Below are 23324 nucleotides of genomic sequence, written 5' to 3' on the forward strand. Positions count from 1 at the left end.
CAACTATAGGCTCCAGGTCCTTGACGTCCAACATCTCTTTTTGTAACCTCACTATGAAGTTCCTCAATCATTCCCTAGGCCCTTGCCTCATATTCAGAAGGGCTTGTGTGCTTTTCAGGGGTCTTTGGGCATTACCAAATTACATCACAGACATCTGCTTGAACTCAAAAATTGAGGTGATCATTCCCATTCGTATGGACTTGAAGGTAGATACATGATTGGTGGGGTCAACCTTGCCTCAATACGACTCTTGGTGGGGCACTTTAGATTTGAGAGGTAGCTTAGCCTTAGTAATTTCCTTCAAAAAGGCCTAGTTTAGCTCTCATTCCTCCATCCTAGCTAGCATGGTCAGCGGGTTATACTCCCCATCACTCATCTAGGTGTGAGTGTGGTCAGCAGCGGGTGCAGAGAGAAGTGCCCTCTCCGAACGTCTGTAGCGAGCTACTGAGTCAAATTTACCTTCGAGCAAATTTTCCATTTTTACTCTTCCCATATGGTCACCTAAGACCTCCTTGATCGTATTTAGGAGCCACTCTTCCATTTCCTGTAGATCCTAGTGAGTGGTGTACTCCACATTATCCATGTTTATGGATGGCTCCTAATGAGGCTACTCGTCAAGTAGTCTTTCTTCTAGTCATTAAAATTAATTCATACTTACTGCACCTAAGAGGATGTTGAATACAAATTATTCGGTGGAAGATACCATACATTACTAGTGAATCCCCCTGGTGGGCTTAGGAACCTGAGTGGGATGAAGAATAGAGAATGCAAGATCATGGATTAATAGAGTCTTCCCTGTCCCAGTTAAAAGTACAAAAATATTCAAAGCCTAAGATCTTTAGAAAGTCAATGTTTGAGGTAAAAAAAGGATCCTTTCATTGTTAGGGTCTACAGGAAATGCTATATAAAAAAGACAAAAATAATAAGCTACACATAGATACCCGTATAATGCTACAAGATGATCTAGGACATGTAGTGCCTTTTAATTAGTTCTAGGAGGGTGAAGTCAACAATCTAGTGAATTGTGTGTGGTTGGGCGAGCTCAAGAGGAGGCAAGCAAATGTGTGGCGATTCCTTAGAGAAGCTAGACATGTAGCCATAGATTATTCTTATGGATTATACAAGCAACATAAAAGGCTCAGTATCACCTTGATGAAGGTGAGTTGAGGTGTATAAACACGGACATTGAGTTATTGAGCCTGATGTGTATTATAGCTAAATGAATAAATGGCTTTAGAGTTAGGTGCTTTCATCTAAGCAAGTTTGGTGCGCTCAAAGGGTGGGATGTTAATTGAGATGAATGATGATATGCTTTTCTGGTGAAGGGCCTTCTAGTCACCTAACATAAGGCTAGTTCCTTGGGCGACTGACATCCCTTCCTTGAATGAATTCTTATGGGAACTACGGACGAGTCCTTTAAGGTATCTGCTTCTGAAAAGGAATATCCTAGTCACGACCCGATCACTACCTATGAGGATATCTAAGAAAGCAATAAGGGATATACAAATTGTATGAGATTAATATGAAAGAACAACATGGAAAGCTTAAGTGAAGTGATTACTCTTTATTGAAAGTCATGCTATAATTCAATTAATACAAATTTGCATATGATTTATACATTTAAAAACATATACATTGTATTATTTATATATATGATAAATTATAGTGTAAAAGAATAGAGAGAATAAATTAAATGCTTTAGTAAGATTTTAATAGTATGCTAAGTAATGCAATTGTTTATTCTGGTTGTTGATCTATTGTTTTAAGAAAGGGTAAAGCATCAGTTGAGTAGGAGCAGGAAGATACAAAATGTTGAAGTTTGTTTATCTATAAGTATTGTATTTTTAATCTGATATTATAAGAACAAAATTTTGTAATATAATGAATTGCAATACAAGACTATTATTGATGAATATAAGGTAATGTTATTATAATTACTAGTTGTTATTAGCTCTATCAACAATGAAAATATCTTATTTTGAATTTCAATTCAACCAACTATATTTTGGGTCATTAAAATTCTAAATATATTTCCACAACAAAAAAAACTCTATAAAAATCCCTACTAAGGCCCACTTATAGTGTTCAGCCAAAACTTGGTTGACATCTAAACTAGTTTTATTCAAGTTGGGATTTGGTGACCTTAAACCCTTCTAAAAACTATGAGAAACTCTAAAACACATCTTAATACATCCCACTATCATTCTCCAACTACTTCCCCAAATTTTCATTAGTTTAAACCTCAATAGTAGAAGCCAAAACCCTAAGTAGTCAAATCAGCCATACTAAAGTTTTTCTGAACCATGTCACTTATAAAACCTTGAAAAAATATATATTGATGACTCTAAAAATTATAAAAACTTTTATATGAGTACTAGATAGCCTTATTTAACTTTTTCAAATGATTTGAGGGTTTTTAGATTAGTATCTTGGGAGATCTAGTCCATTGTAATCAGCTTTAGTGCTATCTAAAATTTCAATCCCAAGCCTTAAGCCAACCCTCGTTACACTCCTAACTTGTAATCCACCACCAAATTAACTGCACCAATATATTTTTCACATACATAAGGCTCTTGTGAAGCGTTACAACCTAGTTTAGTCCTCATTAAGTGACATCTCTAATAGGCCACACCACCAACACCAATTAGTAGATCTAGTTAGTATAACTAATGAGTATGAAAAGTATGTAGAAAGCTATATAACATTAGGAATATTATAGTAACTAAGGATCTGAGGAAAAGAAGAAATCTAAAAGATCCTTGAGTATTCCTATTTACCCTTATTTCTAGGGTTAAGAGAGTGAAGGACACCTAAAAAGGTGAAAATAATGCATAACTTGATTGTTACAGATTGATTTTGACATTTTGATAAATTCTATAAGATATAGAAAGATACCTACTTCTAACATGACGTCCCCCCTTAGAGGCAAGTGCCTTAGGCAAATTTTTCAGGGCAAGCTCATGAGGAAGTATTCAAGATCTTAGGTTGTCTACTTCCTGCAACTAAGGATTCGTTTAAGATTTCTTAGTGATTTATGAAGCAGCATTTTAGTTCAAAAATTTTCAATTAAAAAAAATTATACTAAAAAAATACTTCATAAAGCAATAAGAAAGCTGCTCAAATGAAGCCTAGAATCAACTCCTCAAGTATGAATGTTGAGTTCTTGGTTGTAACCTCAAGAGAAGTTCATCTAATAAAATAGTATTCATGTGTTCTAGAAGTATGTGCTTCTTGTAGCATGATCAAGGGCATTAGCAATGATGGGTGTCCTTGGTCGTTGAGAGCTATTGGGGATGAACCGGATTAATTGACTACAGCAATCTTGAGAACGTGCATTGGTTTGGACAAGCCCCTTAGGGAAGCTCATCGGGAGTGACCATCTCCTTGTTATTTTCTCATGGGATGATTCCACATGCTATTATCTCACCGAAAAGAGAGGCAATTGGACCACGAGCTTACTCCAACCACAGTTCTTATAGGGCCACTCTCCATGGCAACGAAGAATTATTCTGTGCGGAGTGCGATGGGCGCCCGGAGACCAATAAAAATGTGCCACGTAACCTTATTGGTGGGTACCCAGCTCGGTACCAGCACTCGGTACCGCTGGGTACCCAGTGCTTAACCGGACGGTTCTCCCGTCCCGTCTCTGTACAGAATAAAAGCTCCCATGGCAACTGTCATCTTAGCTAGGGGCCTTTTTGTACTGTGAAAACCTCCATTGAAGTTTTGAAAACTACGAACAAGCAGAAAGACCATTAGAACGATACTGTGTTGTTTTTTCCATGTTGCCTGTATCCCAACAAACTCCACTTTAATGCTAAAAGAATCACAAAATTCACTTATATTTTTTCACTCATAGAAAAATACAGCCCATTAGATCGATACGGTGTTAGTTTTTACAACATATTCCTATGAGCAAGTGGGTGAAAGCTTATATTTATTGCAAAGTTTAAAGTCCCGACAGGCGGCCAGAAGAATTTCCTCTCCATCATTTATAAATAAACAACATTTTTCCTTCAATAAATAAAATTGAATTATCTTCTCTTACTCATCAAAGGGGAATAGCAGAACAGCGGGACCAAACATAACGGCTACCTTTGCTTCAGCAGCAACGTTTCTTCTTCTGCAGGAACAATATAGGTCAACAATCAAGCGATGAAGAAAATGGTAAAATACATACATATGGCCTCTACTAACCCGAAATTTAGCTTGTTCCCGGCGGTCAATATAGGCCAACAGTTCTTCTTGCCTCATTAGAGATTCATATAAAGCCTATCCAATCAAATTAGATCATAGTAGAATATAAAAAACAAAAAAGATAGTAAAACTGAGCTGTTATAATTCAGGGAAATTCATGAAATTATTCACAGAAGTTAGACCAATGGATGAATGGCATAATGCTCATATAAAAATATATAATTTCCATGAAGTACTTGGATTTGCTAAGCTAAAATACCTTTTTGGTAGCAATAAGTTCAGCTTCTAATGCGTCCACACGGCGAACAGAAGCACTGAGCAACTCTTCCTTCTCACAAGGCATTTCTAATGGTTTAGATTGGAGGATGTCAAAATTTTTTTCCAGCTCACTGAGCCTTTTTAGAACGGATGAAAGGAGGTTGGCCTCTGTAAAACCATGGGTAGATGATGGCTGAAACTCCTTAGGTGCCGAGTTTTTAGCTAATGCTGCATCACGCCAAATAGATTCACAGTTTCCTTGTTGAAGCTTCTTTTTGGCAAAACCGGTGACCGTATGAAGCAGTGTAAGTAGAGCCATGGCAAAGGACATAATAAATGCAAGTATTTGTTTGGGTGTTCCATCCGTAGACTTGTGAGTCTCTGCCAAACCTGCTTCACGGAAATTGATTTCAGTGCTTGTGAACAGAAGAAATTTGGAGAATAAATCGATGGATGCAGCATTTTGACGGAGAGAGAACTTTGTATCTGAAGCCTAAAAATTATCAAAACTGAAGTCTTTAAACCAGACCGAAGACCAAATTATTCAAAGGTTAGGAGATTAAGATGGAGCCTTAAAGTTAAGGTTCATTTTGGGTAGACTGTTGGAAAAGTTGTTGGATAATTATAGGGAAAGAAGATTTTTTAAAAGCTAGTGTTAGTATTCTAACTTTATTTCCATTTGAAAAAAATGGGATGACGACTTTCTTGCAACTGCCATATACTAGTAGATTTGATTATAAAAAATTATTTCTCGCCACTATTTTTAAAGAAGTTACAAAAAGGTGTAGCCTGATAAGCTTCCTGGCGTCCAAGAAGGAAGAGAAAACAGAAATTTCACTCCATAAGCCTTGTATTACAATATGTGGAGTATTTATACAAATTAGATAGACCAAATTCACAATAAAGAATCGATCCATCTAAAACAAACTTAAAATAGGATAAAAAGGAATAAACTAGTGCTTGCTATATATGCATAGACCAATTGGACTAAACCATTTGTTTGACATTTGTTTGAACAAAGATGTTTTGTGATCCTTTGCGTTGTAGCGTCCATGTGGAATGTTTTTAGTTCCTTCTTCTTTAGTAGACTTTTATGCTTATAAGTTGGTCTGCCATGTTTTTAGACCACGCATCACATTTTGATTGTACAATCTTAGGATCCAATAAAATGTGGTGATATCTAACACTTCCATTGACATAAAAAATAACTTTTTTATAAAACTTTCACATGTGGCATCATCCGGTAGATTTTAATTTTCATTTCAATTATAGCTAAAGGTGAGGCTGACTGCCAAGTTATATAATATGTGAGGCTAAGAAAACATAAGGTACAAGGAGGGGTTGATTGTTATAACTGTAATTGGGTAATTGTGAATTGTTTAATGAAGGAGTTCCTTTAAATGGTTTCAAAAAGAAAATAAGAAAAACATGACGAATATTACTTTTGGAAGGAAGGGTTGGCAATAAACCATTTCGCTAATAACATTTTCAATTAGGAAAGTTCTAAAATAATGTTTAGCTAATTTAGAATGTGTGCGACTAATGATAGAATTTTGTCATGGTTGTAGCTTTGACCATGACTACAACACCTACTAATAAGTGCAAATCTTTTTATGGCATTTTGTCATTATTATCATGCAATATTGTGCTTATTGTATATTTTGTCGGAGGTATTGGAGAAGTGTGTCACAATTTGTTAAAAAAAGTATCGATGACATAATTCATCTAACAAAAAAAAGTCAACCATAATCTAGGAGTAGAGGAGGTATATGGATGAAGATATTGAGGTATATGGATGAAGATATTGTTCTAAATAGTGATTTAGAACCTTTTTTTGACCAACTGTTTGAGAATGAGAGAAAATACTATAATGGAGTGTGGTAGTACTTAAAGTAAAAATGATGACACCAAAAAAAAACTTAAAAAAATGCTATCCCTACCATACATGATAGTTTTTAGAAAACCATATAATCTGACAATCATATTTACAAAACGATCAACAACTTTAGTAGCTAAATATGTTGTAAGTAAATGACAAAATTGGCATATTTTGAATAAGTGATCAATGACTAACAAGATGGCAATGTAGCCTTTAGAATTAGGTAGACCAATAATGGAGACTGTAAACAAATCTTCTCAACCTTACAAAGGTACTGGTAGAGGAGAAAGGAGTCTAGTAGGAGGGGTAGAGGCTTTGATTTTTTTGACAAGATAGATAGATGCTAACAAAGTCAGCAACATTTTGATGAATACCATAGAACAACAACAACATCAACAAGCCTTTATCCCACTACGTGGGGCAGGTTACATAAATCCTTTTTCTCCATTGTGTCTGGTTTAGAGCCAAATTCTCATTTAGACTAATAAAGAAAGGTCATTTCTAATATTTTCTTTCCAAGTCTTTTTAGGTCTATATCTACCTTTCTTAACATAGGTTACATATAATACATCTACTCTCCTAACCGGGTCATCAAAAGGCCGTCATTTTATGTGACTAAACCATCTAAGATGACTCTCTCTAATCTTATCTGCCACTGGAACTACTCCAACCTTTTCACGTATACGCTCATTTTGCATGTTGTCTCTAAGAGTAAAGCCACTCATCCATCTGAGCATCTGTTAGGCCAGTTCATCCTGAATCGGCCCAGCCGGCCCAGAGGCCGGATATTGTCTATAGGAGGCAGACAAGTGCCGCCTCCCATTAATGTTGCCGCCTTAAGCAGTAGGCCCCACTAGGAGCAAAGCAAGGAAAGAGAGAAGGGGGGCTAGGGAGAGTGGGAAAGAATTTGAATTAGGGAATCGATGTATTAATAGTATGAGTTGTTTTAGGGTTAGGGTTATGCATGCTTTGTTTTGTTTTTCTCTATGAGTTCTTTGGCATCTTGACTCTAGATTTCTTCGTCTAGAGATTGGGAGAGAACGATTCTCCTCTCGAATTGAGGGTCACTTGTATCTTTCTTTCGTGTTTGTTTGGCTTTTGATTTCCTTGTTGCAATACAACATTTTGGGGCTGATTTCTCCAAGATTTTTGCATTATTCTCACTGCTTTTCACCAATCGGAGATAGGTTTGCTTACGAACTTAAGTATTACCCTTAGAGTTATTTGCGAACTAAAGTATTTCCTATGAAATTGATATCAGAGAAAGTCATGGGACCGTTAGTGGGCTGATTTTGGCAATTTCCTGTGGCTGATTTTGGGCCGGCAAAGGAGAAAGTTGCTGTTTTTTCTAATCCAAATCCAGAATTTTTGGATCTACAAAAATCCGGATCGAGATGGTGGCCAAGAAAATAGATGCGCTAGAAGAAAGTCTTGAAGGGGAGATGAATCAAATCAAGACAACAGGAGGAAAGGATTTCCTCTATGAAAAGATAAGTAGCCGATCTCCGGGACATGAAGAAGAAAATATTAGAAATCCACAACCAAACAGCAACTTCCATAGAAAAAGGGGTAGAAGGGAAAAGCACGAATTCTGAAATCCGTAGGGAGAAAGATGAGGTGAAAATCGTGGAAGGAGAAAGAGAAGACCTCAACTGGAGCCAATTGTGGGCTCCGAAAATTCGGCCCCGGCCTCCGTCCGACCGTTTGTTTTTTCTTTTCGGGGAGGGTGGGTTTAAAGAATAAGTTTCGGGGTAAATTTTAGAAGGCAAATGAGTTTGTAGATAAGACACTACCCAGAGATTTCTCCTTCATTTGGTGAGGACTTTATGATCTGAGTTCTAGTTTTTATAGGCGAAAGCCCCTATAGTTAATTACCCCTCCCGATAACGAGAGAGAACTTTCGATTAAGGCTAGTCATCAATCAGATACATAGAGAATACGTGTTATCTGGGATATAGTAGCAGCATTGGGCTTGGATGACTGAGAGGGTTGATGTTTAAAATTTGAAATTTCACCATCTTGCACTTAAAGCGGATGGTGGGGGGAATGGATGATGGACCTTATCAAGATCTCATGGTTATGTCGTCTCGGGCCATCGTGGTCCCTAGTCTACTTAGTCAGAGGAGGTAGTCGACCCAACTCGATAGAAGGATCCTTGTCGGCAACCATGGGTTGCTTCGTCAAAGGTAGGGGTGTCAATTCGGGTCGACGGGTCGGGTTCGGGTCGGACCCGAGTTGACCCGGATCTAAACGGGTCAACCCGAACCCGACCCGATTTTGCAAACGGGTCGGACATTTCAACCCGGACCCGACCCGCGCAGGTTGCTGGGTTGACCCGACCAGACCCACACGGTAGAAGGCGGAGTCCCGAGCACACCGCAGCGTGACTACGTGAGTGCGAACAGAGTTCGCAGACCGCGCGACCACGCGAGTGCGGACGGAGTCCGCGCCTCCTGGGGGACCGCGCGTGCGGACGGAGTCTGCGAGAGGAGGGACCACGCGACATAGCGACGGCGCGACCGCGCGAGTTCAGGGTGCGGACTGACCGGCTGACCGGCTGAGTCGTGTGCACTGCGCGACAATGGGCGGACTGGCGGAGTTCGCACGCGAGTGCGGGACCGCATCACCTCGCGAGCGTAGCAGCTGGAGTCTGGCGATGTCGCGAGTGCAGGCGGAAACCGGGTTGGAGTAGACTTTCGGGTCAATGTCGGGTTGATTTCAAGTTCTTGGATCAACCCGAACCTGACCCATTGTTGAAACGAGTCAAAAATTTGAACCCGAACCCGACCTGTTTGTTAAATGGGTCAACCTGAACCCGAATTTTTCTGGGTCGGGTAAAAAATTGACACCCCTAGTCCAAGGGGACCTTGTAGACCTGGGGTGAATGCTTGTCTAGGCGGACAAATTTGAATCCGCCTTAGCTAACAAAGGACTTTATGCCCTATCGATCACATCCTATTTATTCATATCTCAAGGATTTGATGCCACTAAGGAGCGTATTGGCTTTGGCCATAATCGGTATTTCGTGATGCCATTTGAATTCATAACCACTCGGTTCAAAGGGCCCCGGATCATAACCGTTTATCCTACGGTGCCATTTGGTGAGCTGAAGTAGTTTTCTAATTTGTCCACCTCGACAAACTGTTGCGGATGGTGGATTAATTTTGCTTTAAGTGGTTGGATGGTTGATTTTCAAATTTTAAATATCTTGGGCTTTGGAATTTTCAGGATTTTGGATTTTGGAGTAGTTGGGTGGCGTTGGAAAATGTTTGAATCACCCCTCCGGTTGAAATTTGCATTCAACACGGTCATCACAGGGGTGTAAGATGTCATTTGAAAATATTTATATTTTGAACCTTGCCAACTCTGCCGAGTTGTCAACAGAGGATCAGATTTTATAGGTTTTATACCCTTGTGAGTGAATTATCTTAATTATTGGCCTTAATGACCTAATATGAATGTATAAAATAAATATCACAGTCTACCTTGCGACCGCATATTTATTTGATGGTCCGAACCATATCAACTCCTATTTACTCACATAAAAGGATTGGGCTCGAACTAGAATTCACTTATTAACCGGTGTAGCATCCCTAGACGTCATGTGTGTACCATTAACATGCTCGTCGGGGCCCATGCGGGTGTTTTGGAGCATTTAATAATTAAACCCTATCGAATCCTATTTATTCGTATAGGAGGATCGGGTTTCACAGGCTTTATGCCTTTGTTAGTGTATTATCTTGATTGTAGACACTGAATGTCTAATATGAATATATCAAAACAAATATACCGGTTGCTGCAACCGCATATTTGTTTGATGATTCGGACCCTGTCGACCCGCGCAGCATCTCTAGACATCACATGTGTAGCAATAACATGCTCGTCAGGGCCCATGTGCGTGTTTCATACATTTACCCCTTTTTGTGTACCTATGTGTATACATATTGTAGTGCATGTGGGGGGGGGGCATTTCAGCCATTTGATGGGTCTTTTATGCTGGTTCATAGAAGTTCATTTTATCACAAACCTTTCAACAATTGCTTGTGTACAGTATACTGGATGCACAACCACTGTTCATTAAAAAACTTGCAAGCCTCAATAATCTTGTCCAACTCAATGTTCGGAATTTGGTTGAACTGAGATTCACTACTATCGTGATAATTGAAGATACTTTGAGCCTAAATTTGTTTTAATTATGAATCAGTTTGTGAGTGGTTCCATTTCCTTGATTACCCACTTAGTTTTGTTATAGTTTAGTCTTTTCCAAGTTGCTTCCGACATTAAGGATTCGTTTGGGATGACTTTCTTATTACTTCTTAAAGCAGCTTTCAAGCACACAAATTGTGCTAGAACCCAAGGAGATGGAGGGATATCTTGATGAGGTCTGCAGAGGGCTTGGCTCTCTGTCAAGCTGTGTATAACGTTGTTGAAATTTGCAATAGGCTTTTCAATAAACCTTTTACACTGATGATTTCCTCATCTAAATTTCAGATTACAACAAAAGGTTCCAACTTGATGCCACATCTGGGAGCCTAATGACAGAACAACAGCTCTTCTCAAGCAGGTACTGATTAGAGTAGTTTTCTCAGAGATTCAGGCTTCGTTTGGGATGGCTTCTTGTTGCTTCATAAAATATCCGAACTTGGAATTTTCTGAGTCAAGTTTCAAGTCTGGTTGACACCCCTAGCTAATTCAATTGTAACCAAGAGTGAAGTCAGTCTTGCAAGTAAAAGATCAAGTCATAATTCTTGTTTAAGTTTGAAGATAAAATAACTAACGAGGATGAATTCTGATAAATGAGGGACTTTAAAAGCAAGGGTTTTGAAAAAAGTTTAGTATTCAAGGACATAATTTTGTTGAGTTAGTTTTGAAAGATTGCCATGTAAAGCTTCATATATAGAAATACCAAAATGTTGCTGTAAATATAACATAAAGTCAGGCCAAAAAAGTAATTGACCTTTCATTCTTAACCATTGGTCCAAAGTAGTCGCTAGACCTTTAAGGTGAAGTGATACAACACAAACACAATGATATTTGGGCGTACTATAAAAATCGAAGTATTCAAGTACTTTAAAGATCCAAGTTTTGTTGCCAGATCCATTAAAACAGCAAAGTTCAATTTTTCTTGATTTAGGAAAAGAAAAATTCACAGGGGATGGTGAAGTTTGTTGAGAAGGAATTAGGATAACATAACCGAGAATGTTGGCGGAAGAAGAAGGTTATTGATGGGAACAAGAATGTGTGCAGTCTATGCACAATCTGCCAAGACGCTTGTCAATGGAGTCCATAAAAGCCTAGAATTGTTGTAAGGATGTGCCAGTGGAAGCATACAAAACAAATCTATGTTCTTTATGTCGATTTGATATTTGTGGCTGACGGAGTTTGGACAACATGAGGTTCTTGATAACAAGAAGTAGTACCTATCAACAAGGAGAAAAAAAAACAAGCAGATGTATTTGGAAATCTGAAAACAACAAGAAAATCAAAAGAATGGAGAACCTGATGCATTGTTGAAAAAGGTGGATCGAAACGTGCAGATGGAGCGTGTAAAACAGAAGCTAGTTGATGGTGAACCTAAATGGCTGACTTGAAAAATAATTGGTTGGAAATAGCTGGCAGCCTTAGAGGCAGAAAGGGCTGTTTGGTGGTCTGACTGGCCTGGAAAATTGCTGTTCTTCTGTATGGATCAGCAGATCTTCAAACTGCAGATCTTGAAAAAAGAAAAATGCAGCAAATTTCTGGAGAGGATGTACAGACTGCATAGCCAGCTGGTCAGATCTTGAAAGAAGAACAATGGCCGCCAATTTCTGGAGAGAATGTGTAGAATGCAGGAAATCCATCTGGCAGGAAGCGAACTACAGTTCAACTAGAGCAAATTCTGTGCCTGGAATGCTGCCTGTGGTTAGAGGGAAAAAATTACAGGTCGGGTGGAGCAACAACAGATCTTACGGTTGCTACTTGTGGCTAGTGAGGAAAAACATACATGGAAGAACTTGTGGTGGCTTGAGATTAGTGCAATGAGAGCACCATTTGATAAGCTTCTTGGCATCCAAAAAGGCAGGGCATTTTTTGAGTAGGTGTAGACTACAAAAGAGAAAGAGGAGGGAAAGAGAAACTAGAAATTTTTATTCCATAAGCCTTTCATTACAATATAGGGGTATTTATATAATTAGGTAGACTAATTTTATAATAAAAAATCCATCTATCTAAACTAAACTTAAAATAGAATAAAAAGGAATAAACTAGTGCTTGCTATATATGTATAGACCAATTGGGCACTATTTGTTTGATATTTATTTGGCCAAAGATGTATTCTTATTTTTTGTGTGTGGGTTATAGTGTCCATGTGGAATGTTTTTAGTTCTTTCTTCTTCTTTAGTAGACTTTTATACTTGTAAGTTAGTCTATCCTGTTTGTAGACCATACTTCATACTGTGATTGTATGATCTTAGGATCCAATAAAACGTATTGATGTCTAACATAGCCATAGAACTGTGGTTGCTATGTGGAGAGCAGAACTATGAGAAAACTACCCACAACAAACTCTTACGGTCTATTTAGGCTGACTTAACTGTTTGCAAAAATAATTATAAAGTTGTTGTTTGTAAAAATATTTTAAAAATTATTGCAAATATTATAAATTATTTATCTTTGGAAAAATTGGATGGCAGCTTTCTAAAAGCTGCCACATTCTAGAATATCTGCATGTAAAAAGCAACTTCTCAGCATAAATATTTTTGATAAATGATAACCAAGAAGTTTTAGCCAAATAAAGCTATGGTCTTTCAGGAAGAAAAATCCGGTAGAAAGCCGTCCAAACAAACGCTTAGTTTCAGGAGTAATGTTCATCTTTGCATCGAAAAAAGTTGTTATGTTATACTGGAGTATAGTCTATTTGTAGATATCCCATGTTGTAACGTCACGTTTCCTATCTGTTCAGATTATTCAGAAGTCAGGTCTATGCCAATCGGTTTTTAAATCATCTTCCAAATCTGTCGAATCTTCCCCTAGCTACATACTTCAAGAACTTAGCGTAATTACTTTCTGGTTAAAACTTCAAACTGCTACGAGTTTATGGCTTTGAAAAGCTTTAGCGGAATAAGAAAAATTAAAATCTGCCATGGAAACAATTATACTAATTTCACGTGAAGGTTACTGAGACAGTAATAAAGTAATCCTATTCTTCCTTATCAAAATTTCCACATTTATATAAGGGCAGTACCAGATTACTTCCATAACTAACAAACTAAACCACAAACCTTTGAGTGCAGATGACCTTTTAGAAGCCTCTTTTGTCCATCCTACATCCATAGCCTTGTCAATTATTGGACTATGCTCATCAGGTTCTGAGGATCTTAAAGGGTGGGTGCCCTTCCCTATCATTTTTGGCTGGAAAAAAAAGACAAAAGAAAACTAACTAGTAAGTTCTACAAACTTTAGTGGTAAATACATCAAAGAAATTGTCAGTGATTTCGTCGTCCTAACTGCTGCATGATTCTCTATATGGTAAGATCGCAGTTGTCTATTTAACGCATGGGTGGAGCATGCATTGCATTTAAAGGTGCCACTTACAGGTTAATAAACACTCACATTTAAGAACCCAAATAAGAAGTCATTGAAAGAGCGATAGAGGTGAGTGGAGCTTGCTGTGAACTTTATTAATAACATAGATAATGCTGTGTACAAGACGATGACCTATAACTATGTTTAGGGCCATTAAACATATCACAATTCCTTCAATGCATGGGCTAGCTCCTTATCAAGCATAATAGGTCATCTTCAATAAAAAGTGACCAAACAACGTAGTTTAGTATGGAGTAGCCAAAGGGCTACTCGAAAAAAAAAAAAAAACGTAGTTTTGTATCTGCATCTAACTTGCAACAATGAGAACAAACTATAAACGACCATAATGAATCAGCCAGCAAAATCGAGGAAAAAATTATTAAAATGCATGAGATTCTAGAAAAAAGACACGACGGTAGACAAGAAAAATATTATAAAGAAATTTAAGTCAATTTTCACATAATATTTAATCCTTGCAAGTCCAGAAACTAGCTAGTCACATTGGATACTGCAATCCTACAAACAATCATAATTATGGGTCTGCTATTGTTGTGCGTTTTGGGATAAAGTAAAAGCAGGATAATGGGTTGGTTTAAAATCAATCTTACCGGTTCTCGCACAGGGCTTAAAAAGTTGTATGAGACGGAAGGCTCTATTGGTTTAAGGGATGCAATATTCTCTTTTTCTGATCCAGATTCAGTAGTGGAATTATCACTTCCCTTCACCTGGCCAAGCAAGAGGAAGAGTTTTAATTTCTAAAGAATAAAGAATCATCAAGGCTTAAATAGCGAATGAAGCAAAAAGGCCTTACTATTGGATATTTTGGTTTAGCATAAGCAATTAGCCTTCCCTCTCCACTAGAAACTGTTACTATTTGCCGGGCATATTGGGCCTCTCCACTAAGAACCATCTGCATGTCCAAAAGAATTATTTTAAAAATTAACTGCAATGACTAACATTATGGCAAAGAAAAAAAATACAAAGAATTAGCCAATACAGACCTTCAAAATAATAGGGTCTTTCCATGGCCCTTTTTCAGCCTTCAGGCATCCTCCCACATCACCGCAGGTACAAGTACCGCCAAAAAATTCTGGCAACTCACTGAAGGAAATTAAATATTAAAAAAACTAAATTTAAGTTTGAATTAATAAGAATCATGTTATTAGCAAGAAAATCTAGTTTAGAATGGATACCGAGTATCAATAATTTCAAGAAGCTTACTCTGATACTTGGTACCAATAACCTGAGGAATTTAAATAAACAGTAGTCATCATATTATTCTAAAGATCACTGGAAAAAGAGAAACCAGTCAAAGGTGAGGAAAAAACATAAAAAACGTAACTCACGTTTATCTTTGAAGTTGTCCTTGGGTCGAGGAATGATTTTACAGTGTTCCATAGCAACCTAAAACTGGGGCCAGCATTGATAATATACATGCGGTATAATGTCTGCATGAACATTAAAGGCATATGTGAGAGATCTCCTGAAATATATGTTATGGCATGTGCCTGAATTGAGGTTAAAGGAAGAACTATTAAGAACGGTAACTAGATAGCATACCTCAGGGTAATTATCATTGTCAATTTTTTGTAACCTTTGAATCAGTTCCCTTGCAGTCTTGCTGAAGTTTTTCAAACTCTATTAGCAGAAAGAAAAGTCAAAATGAGAGGCAGGAAACAACATTTTCGACTGCAGAAACTACAGGAAAAAGAAGTACGTACCACGCCTTGCACATCCAAAATAGTTGTAGTGGAGTCAATATGCCGTTTAGCAGCAACTGAACAAGCTGGAAATTTGATCAAAAAGCTCCTCTCAAACTCCTTCACATGATATCGCACATATCGGTCAATAGTTGTAACATGCATAAGTTTGTTCGGTTCAACTTTTCCCAATTGTTCAATGTAAACTGGCCTCCCCTCCTTGTCAACGCCATGATAACCATGCGGATAGTACTTCAAAACTTCAGGTAGTTCTTCATACTGAAAATCCTGGCAGCAAAAATGATAACGTTAAACATGTATAAACTCCCAAAAAATGTAAAGAATTATCACTCTGATGGTATAAATCACAAGTACATGGAAAGAAAGAAATAAAAGCTCAATAGGTTCCTTCTAGAGAAATCTCTTACATTAGCAGCTTTATTTAATGGAACGTGATGCATGCAAGCCAAAAAGACAACAAGATTCCTTAAAAATTGAATAACAAGCAGCACATTAAGCAAAAAAAAATGTAACATGAAAACTTGAGCAAAGAAAAATAAAAGATATAGAAACGACACACTGCAACTAAATGCCGGGGCATATGTCACGGCAACTTTATACCGGAGAAAAATTTATGCGGAGCTCTATTTTTTAATCAGAAAATGTTTCAATGGAGAAGATATTGCCAAGAAAAATAGCATTTGCTTGATTATAGTTTGAATCAAAGAATAATTGCTAAGCATTAGAAAGAAACTTACCGCAGTGGAAAGAATGTAACATACATAATGCAACATATGAAAACGCATTATATGAATGCAATAAAAGCCAAATTTTATTGAACTTCTTAGTAATCATAAATTTGAGCACAAAAAGGTTGAATCATTTTATAGCAAAAGAAATGTGATAATTATAGCAATCATAAATTTGAGCACAAAATTGTTAAATCATTTTATAGCAAAAGAAATGTGATAATTCCCCAAAGCAAATAAAAGTATAAAATTAATGCTAGTCACATTCACACTGTATGCTCATATATGCTAGTATAGGTAACTCGTAGGTATCTATCAAGTTTTCATCAAAGAACTCGATCAAAATGGTCATGTGGTAAAAGAGGCACTCACTCGAAAGGAGCATAACCTCACAAAGCAACAACTGACACCAGCTAATGGTTAAACAACTACTCTCCCCTGCAGAGATTGCAACATGCATACCATTTAGCTAGCCCGTGTTGTTACTTGATAATTATGAGTTAGATTTTTAGACCTAAGCTTATGTCCTAATGGCTAATCAAGAGGGGGGGTGAATTGGTAATTTAAAATTTTTCCCTCTTAAACCGTTTTAAGAAAATTTTGTATAATTTTTTTAAAAAAACAATTTTTCAACCTCAAATAAAACAGAAAAATAAAAAGCAGCGGAAAATAAAAGACACAAGATTTATAGTGGTTCGGTCAAACACGACCTACATCCACTCTTCAAGTCTCCCACTTTAGGTATTGCACTATTACCACTAGTGTCTCTCCTTTTGCCCCCACAGCAAGGCGGAGAAGCCTTCACAAAAACTCTCTTCCACCGTTACCCGGTGCGGCAGAGAACCGTCATCCTTTTACACCCTCTAAGTGTAGGCAGAGAACCTCCCGCTGTTCACACTCTCCAAGTGTAGGAAGATAACTTTCCACTATTCACACTCTCCAAGTGTAGACAGAGAACCTTCTGTTATTCACACTCTCCAAGTATCAGCAGATAATCGTATATTCTTGAAGGATCTTCTCAAAAGAAATCTAGAAGGATAAGAGAGAATAGTGAAGTAATCACAAATTACGAACTGAGATCCTTACCTTTGAGTAACTTAAGTGAACCCTTCACACTCCAGTAGTAAGAAATCTCTTTCAAACACTCTCTCTCTATGCTTTAATCTCCCTTTTGTATGCACGAAGACCAAAAGACAAAAAGATTGCAAGACAGTCTTAAGTGGACCTTTTATAAGAAAGACACGAAACATCCATCCAAAAACTGCAATTTTTCAAATTTGTATGCTAATGATCGTCCCGTACGATTCAATTTCGTACATACGAAAAGTGTAAAACTGTTGCGTATGAACTCAATGTACATTGGTATGAACTGCCTTCGTTCCCGATCATCGTCCCGTACGAACATGGTTCGTCCGGTACAAACAGTTATTCCCAAGGCTCGTTGGAACGAAAATGCATGACGAACCACAAGTTCAAAGAACAGAGAACATCGTCCTGAGACGAAATTATAAAATCGTCTGGACAAACAGAGAACATCGTCATGAGACGAAGGGGTAAAAATCGTTCAAAGCACGAGTCCAGAGGACATCATCTTGGGACGAATGGGTAAAATCGTCTGGACATCCAAAGGACATCGTTCTGGGACGAATGGGTAAAATCGTCTAGACAAATAGTTCGAAGCATGAGTTCAGAGGACATCGTCCTGGGACGAAAGGGTAAAATCGTCTGGACAAATATTTAAAGCACGAGTCCAGAGGGCATCGTCCTGGGACGAAGAGGTTAAAATTATTTAGACGATCAGGACTTAGAAAAAATTTCACCTGCTCTGTTTGTTTCATTGCTCTTTGGAGAGTATAACTGACCTGATCGTCCCGTACAAACATGATTCGTCCTGTACGATCAGTATTATAAAATTGTGAATTTTAATAACTCTCCCCCGGTGTGTGTGTGCTAAGTTTCTCAATTACAATCGAATTCTCTCTCAGACTCAAGTAAAAGAAAATATACATACTCCAAGTTACAAAATATATAAGTAAATCTTGACTTGAAATCTTCAACAATCTGAAGTATGATTTCCCTGAAATGTTAGTACACACAAGAGCCAAAAATAATTCTTCCAAAATATGTTAGAAGAAAATAATAATCAAAACAATAATATTTAAAATCATCAAAACATACAAATTGCAAGAATGTAAAACATGCAAAGCTAAGTAACAACTCTCTCAACAATTCTCCCCCTTTTTGATGATGGCAAAATAATTATTGTTTGTATAGATTTAAAAGTTCTAAATTTCTCCTAAACTCCCCCTGAATGAATAACCATGTAAGAATAAGAGGTATTATTGTTAAACTAATCCAATTTTTAATTTTAAATTTTTAAAGTTTTTTACACACAAAATCAATCATAAAATACGAACAAAAACACAAAAATAACGAACAATACACAAAAATACGAACAACACAATCAAATGACAAATAATAGTTTTCCCCTTTTTGACAACAGCAAAAAGAGAAGAAGAATTAAATAAATAAAAAAATGTAAGAAGTCATAAGAAAAGCCTTTAATTATCCTAAAAGAGATTAAGGTATATTTGTAATAAAAATAGAATGTCATTAGAGAAAAAGAAAGATTCATATGATTTAAGTATAGAGATAACATAGACTAGAAAAAAAATCTCAAGAGTGTGAATCAATTTAGACAATGAGATAAGCAAAATTATTGCAATGTATATGAATGAAAAATTTGTATATTTCAAATTTCAATAGAAAATAAAATTGAACAAAAGATTAATTTGAATTTAAAGATTAAAGATTGAAGAAAGAATATATATTTGTGCGCTTTGCGCATCTTTTCAATATTTGTGGCACACTTTATGCATCTTTTTATTTGTCGGCTAAATTTGTGCTTCTTTTTTTTTTTAATTTGCGAACCATTACGCATTCTTTTAATTTTTGTACATTTTCATGTATTTACTTGATCTTTACAAAATCGATAATCTAAAATCTCAAATTTCTCTAAGTACAATGATTTTTATATTGAAAAGAGAAGTAAAAAAAATATCTAAATTGTAATAATTATATTAATCTCACAAGAGACATGAGATTGATATCCTTAACTAGATCAATATTTTAAGGATAATCATATATGCTAACGAATATTTCTGAATGAGATCAAAAATAGTAAAAACAAGACAGGATAATTTTTATTGATATCTTTGGTAAAAGATAATTCATTGAACATAAATGATATCAAAACACAGACATTCATAACACATAAAATATCAAAAACTAACAATCACCAAATATCACATCACATAAAACATAACAGCTAACAATCACATCACATAAGACATAAAAACATAACAACTAACAATCACATCACATCACATCTGGCAGGAGAAACATAAAAGAAGTACAGTCATCACTCAGAGGGATCCTAATCTGAAGGAGGTGGTTAGTTGAATATATTAAAATAACTATTCATCATAGTTATATTCATGTTGACTGATTCAATTTGACCTCTAACCCATCCCATATCTTGTTGATATTGATAGTCCTGCTGTTGAAGATGAGTTTCAATCTAATCAAAACGTTGATCAAAGTGGCTCTCAAGACGATCAAATCGCTGGACCATATCCTAAAAATTCTGTCTACCAGCAGGTGCAGGAGGTCTTCTTCTTTCCTCTTCAGAGTCACTACTTTCTAAATGATCATCTTTATTAAAGATGGCTTGAAATGATCTATCACTGTAGTTGACAGGCTCCTCTAGATTTTGAATAGGATGAACTAGTTCATACTTCTTTTCCAAAATGTAGGTCACAAGATATCCTAAGGCAATATTTTTCTTTCTCTTGTGGGAAACATGATCAATCTCAGTTGGGCTTCATCTATTGGTTGGCTAGTCATAATCAGATAAGTCACTGTGGAAAGAAGAGGTGTAATATTTACTCGATCACCAGCTTTAGGAATAATAGAAGTACGAAGAATATGCTGAATGATTTGGGCATTGCTGTTAAGAGTGGCTACCTTAGGCATATGACCTACTCCTCTAATCCCTCTAATGACTTGATTTATCCAAGTCCAGTCATAGTTGGTGGAAGAGGTCAAAGTATGGGCTCTAATCTCTTGAGTCCTTAAATTTAGAAATATCCCCAAATCCTCAGTTATTTCTACCCTCTTCTTAAAAACAAAGGATCTAATCACACTTTAGTCAGAATTAAAAGACATGTTTGCAAGGAAATAGTGGAATGTTTCCTTATTGTAGAAGTGGATTAGAGTCAGAATAAAATCAAACTGAGTAGAAGCAAAAAGGTCCATCACTTTAAAAGTGAGTTGTTCCTGAAGAAGGACTCTTGAGGGAGTGATTTTTGTGGATACAAACCTAGGAAAAGACTCTTCATTTTCTTCGGACAGAAAGTTTTCTCCTGAATTTCTAGAGGAAGGTCCCCTAGTCAGTTCCTTAGCGTGCCTAACCCTCTTGCTTGAACTCGCCATAGAAAAGATGAAAGGGATTTGAAGATTGAAAAGGCTTTTGAAGTGAATGAAGTTTGATTTCTAAACCCTTTCAATTTAAAGAAAAGCGAACATTCGTATGAACGAAAATAATTCCGTCCAAGATGATATTGAGTTCGTACGTACGAAATAAAAATTCGTATGTACGAATGAATGTGTCCAAAAATAAAATGGCTTTTCGTAAACATGCAAGTTACGAGGCGTCCTTTCGTACAGACTTTTGACCAGACAATCGTACAGACGAACAGGTGTTCGTCCTAGACGATCAGTTATTTAAGATCATTTTTATGACGGTTTGAAACGTCCCTCACACAGAAATGCCACGTGTTCGTATGTACGAACTGAATGTTTATACGTACAATCAGAAATAAAATTGATCTTATCCGTATAACCGTTTACATGCATACATACAAATACATACACAACGTCCGGATGATTTGTGAATCGTACAGACGAACAATTATAAAAATTGAAAAACTGCATGCAAACCATTCAACTCATCAATTAATACACTATAGGATTCCTCCAGTACGAAGATATTTTCGTACAGACGAATGTCACACTTAGAAATTTCATATGATTACTCAAAAACACGAATTTTGATGTGAATATACATAAAACAAACAGACAGGAAATTACAAAAGCAAACACAAACAAAAACTCACATATGGAAAATCACAAAACTAGAAAGCACACTAATCAAAACACACATCAATGTTGTAGAAACTTTTAATTAAGCATTCAAGTCAATCACACCAAGCCTTATTCTTAATGTACTGAAGGTATCAAAGGCTAATGGTTTAGTAAAAATGTCTGCAAGTTGATTTTCTGTTGAAACATGATTGAGTTCATCCTTTGGATACATGATCCCTTATGAAGTGATGCCTGATGTCTATATATTTGGTTCTTGAATGTTAAATAGGATTTTTAGAAATGCAAATGTCACTAGTGTTATCATAATAAATAGGAATAGTGCCTATTGTTAATCCTAAATCAATCAACTGTTATTTTAACCAAAGTACTTGTGCCACATAACTTCCTAAGACAATGTATTCAGCTTCAACAATAGATAGGGCTACGGAATTCTATTTCTACTGGACCATGAGACTAAACAATTTTCAATAAATTGACATGTTCCAGAAATTCTCTTTCTATCAACTCTACAACCTGCAAAGTCCGAATCTGAAAATCAAATTATTTCAAATGAAGAGCTAAACTTAGGATACCAAATTCCTAAGTTCTGAGTTCCCAAGAGATGTCTTAAAATCTTTTTTACTGCTGTCAAATATGATTCTTTTAGATCTGATTGAAATCTAGCACATAAATAAACACTAAACATGATATCGGGTCAGCTAGCTGTCAAGTAAAGCAAAGATCCAAATATTCTCCTAAATTTCTTTTGATCAACAGATTTTCTCTTAGGATCCTTATCCAACTGAACTGAGGAACTCATAGGTGTACTAACAGGTTTAGCATTGTCCATTTCATATTTTTTTAGAACGTCCTTAACATATTTCGACTGACTAAGAAATGTACCATCCTCATTTTGCTTAATGCTAAAGCCTAGAAAGTAACTCAAATATCTCATTATACTCATCTCATATTCACTACTCATTGTTTTAAAAAAATCAACACAAAGGTTTTTATTTAAAGATCCAAAGATGATATTATCAATATAAATTTGTATAATGAATATATCCTCTCCCAATTTTTTCAAAGAAAAAGTTGTGTCCACATTTCTTTTTTTAAAAGATCTCTCAAGTAGGAAGCTGCTCAACCTCTCATATAAAGCCTTAAGTGCTTGTTTCAATCTGTATAATGCCTTTTTCAATTTAAAAACATGATTTGGATGCTTAGAATTTTCAAAACTTGGAGGTTGTTCCACATAAACATCCTCTTGAATCACCCCATTTAAAAATTGCACTTTTAACATCCATTTGATACAATTTAAATCCTCTAAAACAGGCAAAGACTACAAAATCCTAATTGCTTCAAGACTAGCTATATGGGCAAAAGTCTCCTCAAAATCAATCCCTTTAATCTGATTATACCCCTTAGTCACCAATCTAGTCTTATTTCTAATGACTGCTCATGAGTCATTTATTTTGTTCTTGAGTACCCACTTAGTTCCAACTATACTTTGATCATTTGGTCTTGCAGTTAATTTTCAAACTTCATTTCTTACAAATTGATTTAATTTTTCTTGTATAGCTAATATTCAAAATTTATCCGAGAGTGCTTAATCAATATTTGTGGGTTCTATCATTAAAATAAAGGTTGAATGGTTGACTTCTTTGTTCAGTCCACGCCTAATCCTAACACCCTCACTCGGTTCACCTATAATCAATTTCTTATGGTGGTTTTTAGAAAATTTTAAATCTCTAGGAAAATGATTTTTTATCTCCATTTTTTTCAAATTTATTTTTTTAACCTTTTGTGAGTCTTCTATCTCATCCTCTTCAATTA

General features: G+C 36.3%; 1 protein-coding gene across 2 annotated transcripts in view; it reads right to left on the bottom strand.

Moving 5' to 3' along the window:
* Positions 1–3824: 3824 nt before the first annotated feature.
* LOC110091870 (phosphatidylinositol/phosphatidylcholine transfer protein SFH8) overlaps positions 3825–23324 on the bottom strand; it is a 34553-nt gene continuing 15053 nt past the window's right edge. For both annotated transcript variants that reach the window (XM_020816134.2, XM_028695088.1), the window contains 11 exons: positions 15619–15885; positions 15458–15535; positions 15244–15345; positions 15091–15140; positions 14899–14998; positions 14709–14807; positions 14506–14622; positions 13594–13723; positions 4457–4845; positions 4198–4272; positions 3825–4123 (listed from right to left, as the gene is read on the bottom strand). In XM_020816134.2, coding sequence (XP_020671793.1) covers positions 4103–4123; positions 4198–4272; positions 4457–4845; positions 13594–13723; positions 14506–14622; positions 14709–14807; positions 14899–14998; positions 15091–15140; positions 15244–15345; positions 15458–15535; positions 15619–15885 — 1428 coding nt within the window. In that variant the 3' untranslated portion in view covers positions 3825–4102. The remainder of the gene's footprint in view (positions 4124–4197; positions 4273–4456; positions 4846–13593; positions 13724–14505; positions 14623–14708; positions 14808–14898; positions 14999–15090; positions 15141–15243; positions 15346–15457; positions 15536–15618; positions 15886–23324) is intronic.

Source organism: Dendrobium catenatum, unplaced genomic scaffold (genome assembly GCF_001605985.2).
Source record: "Dendrobium catenatum unplaced genomic scaffold, ASM160598v2 fragScaff_scaffold_621, whole genome shotgun sequence".
NCBI lineage: Eukaryota > Viridiplantae > Streptophyta > Magnoliopsida > Asparagales > Orchidaceae > Dendrobium > Dendrobium catenatum.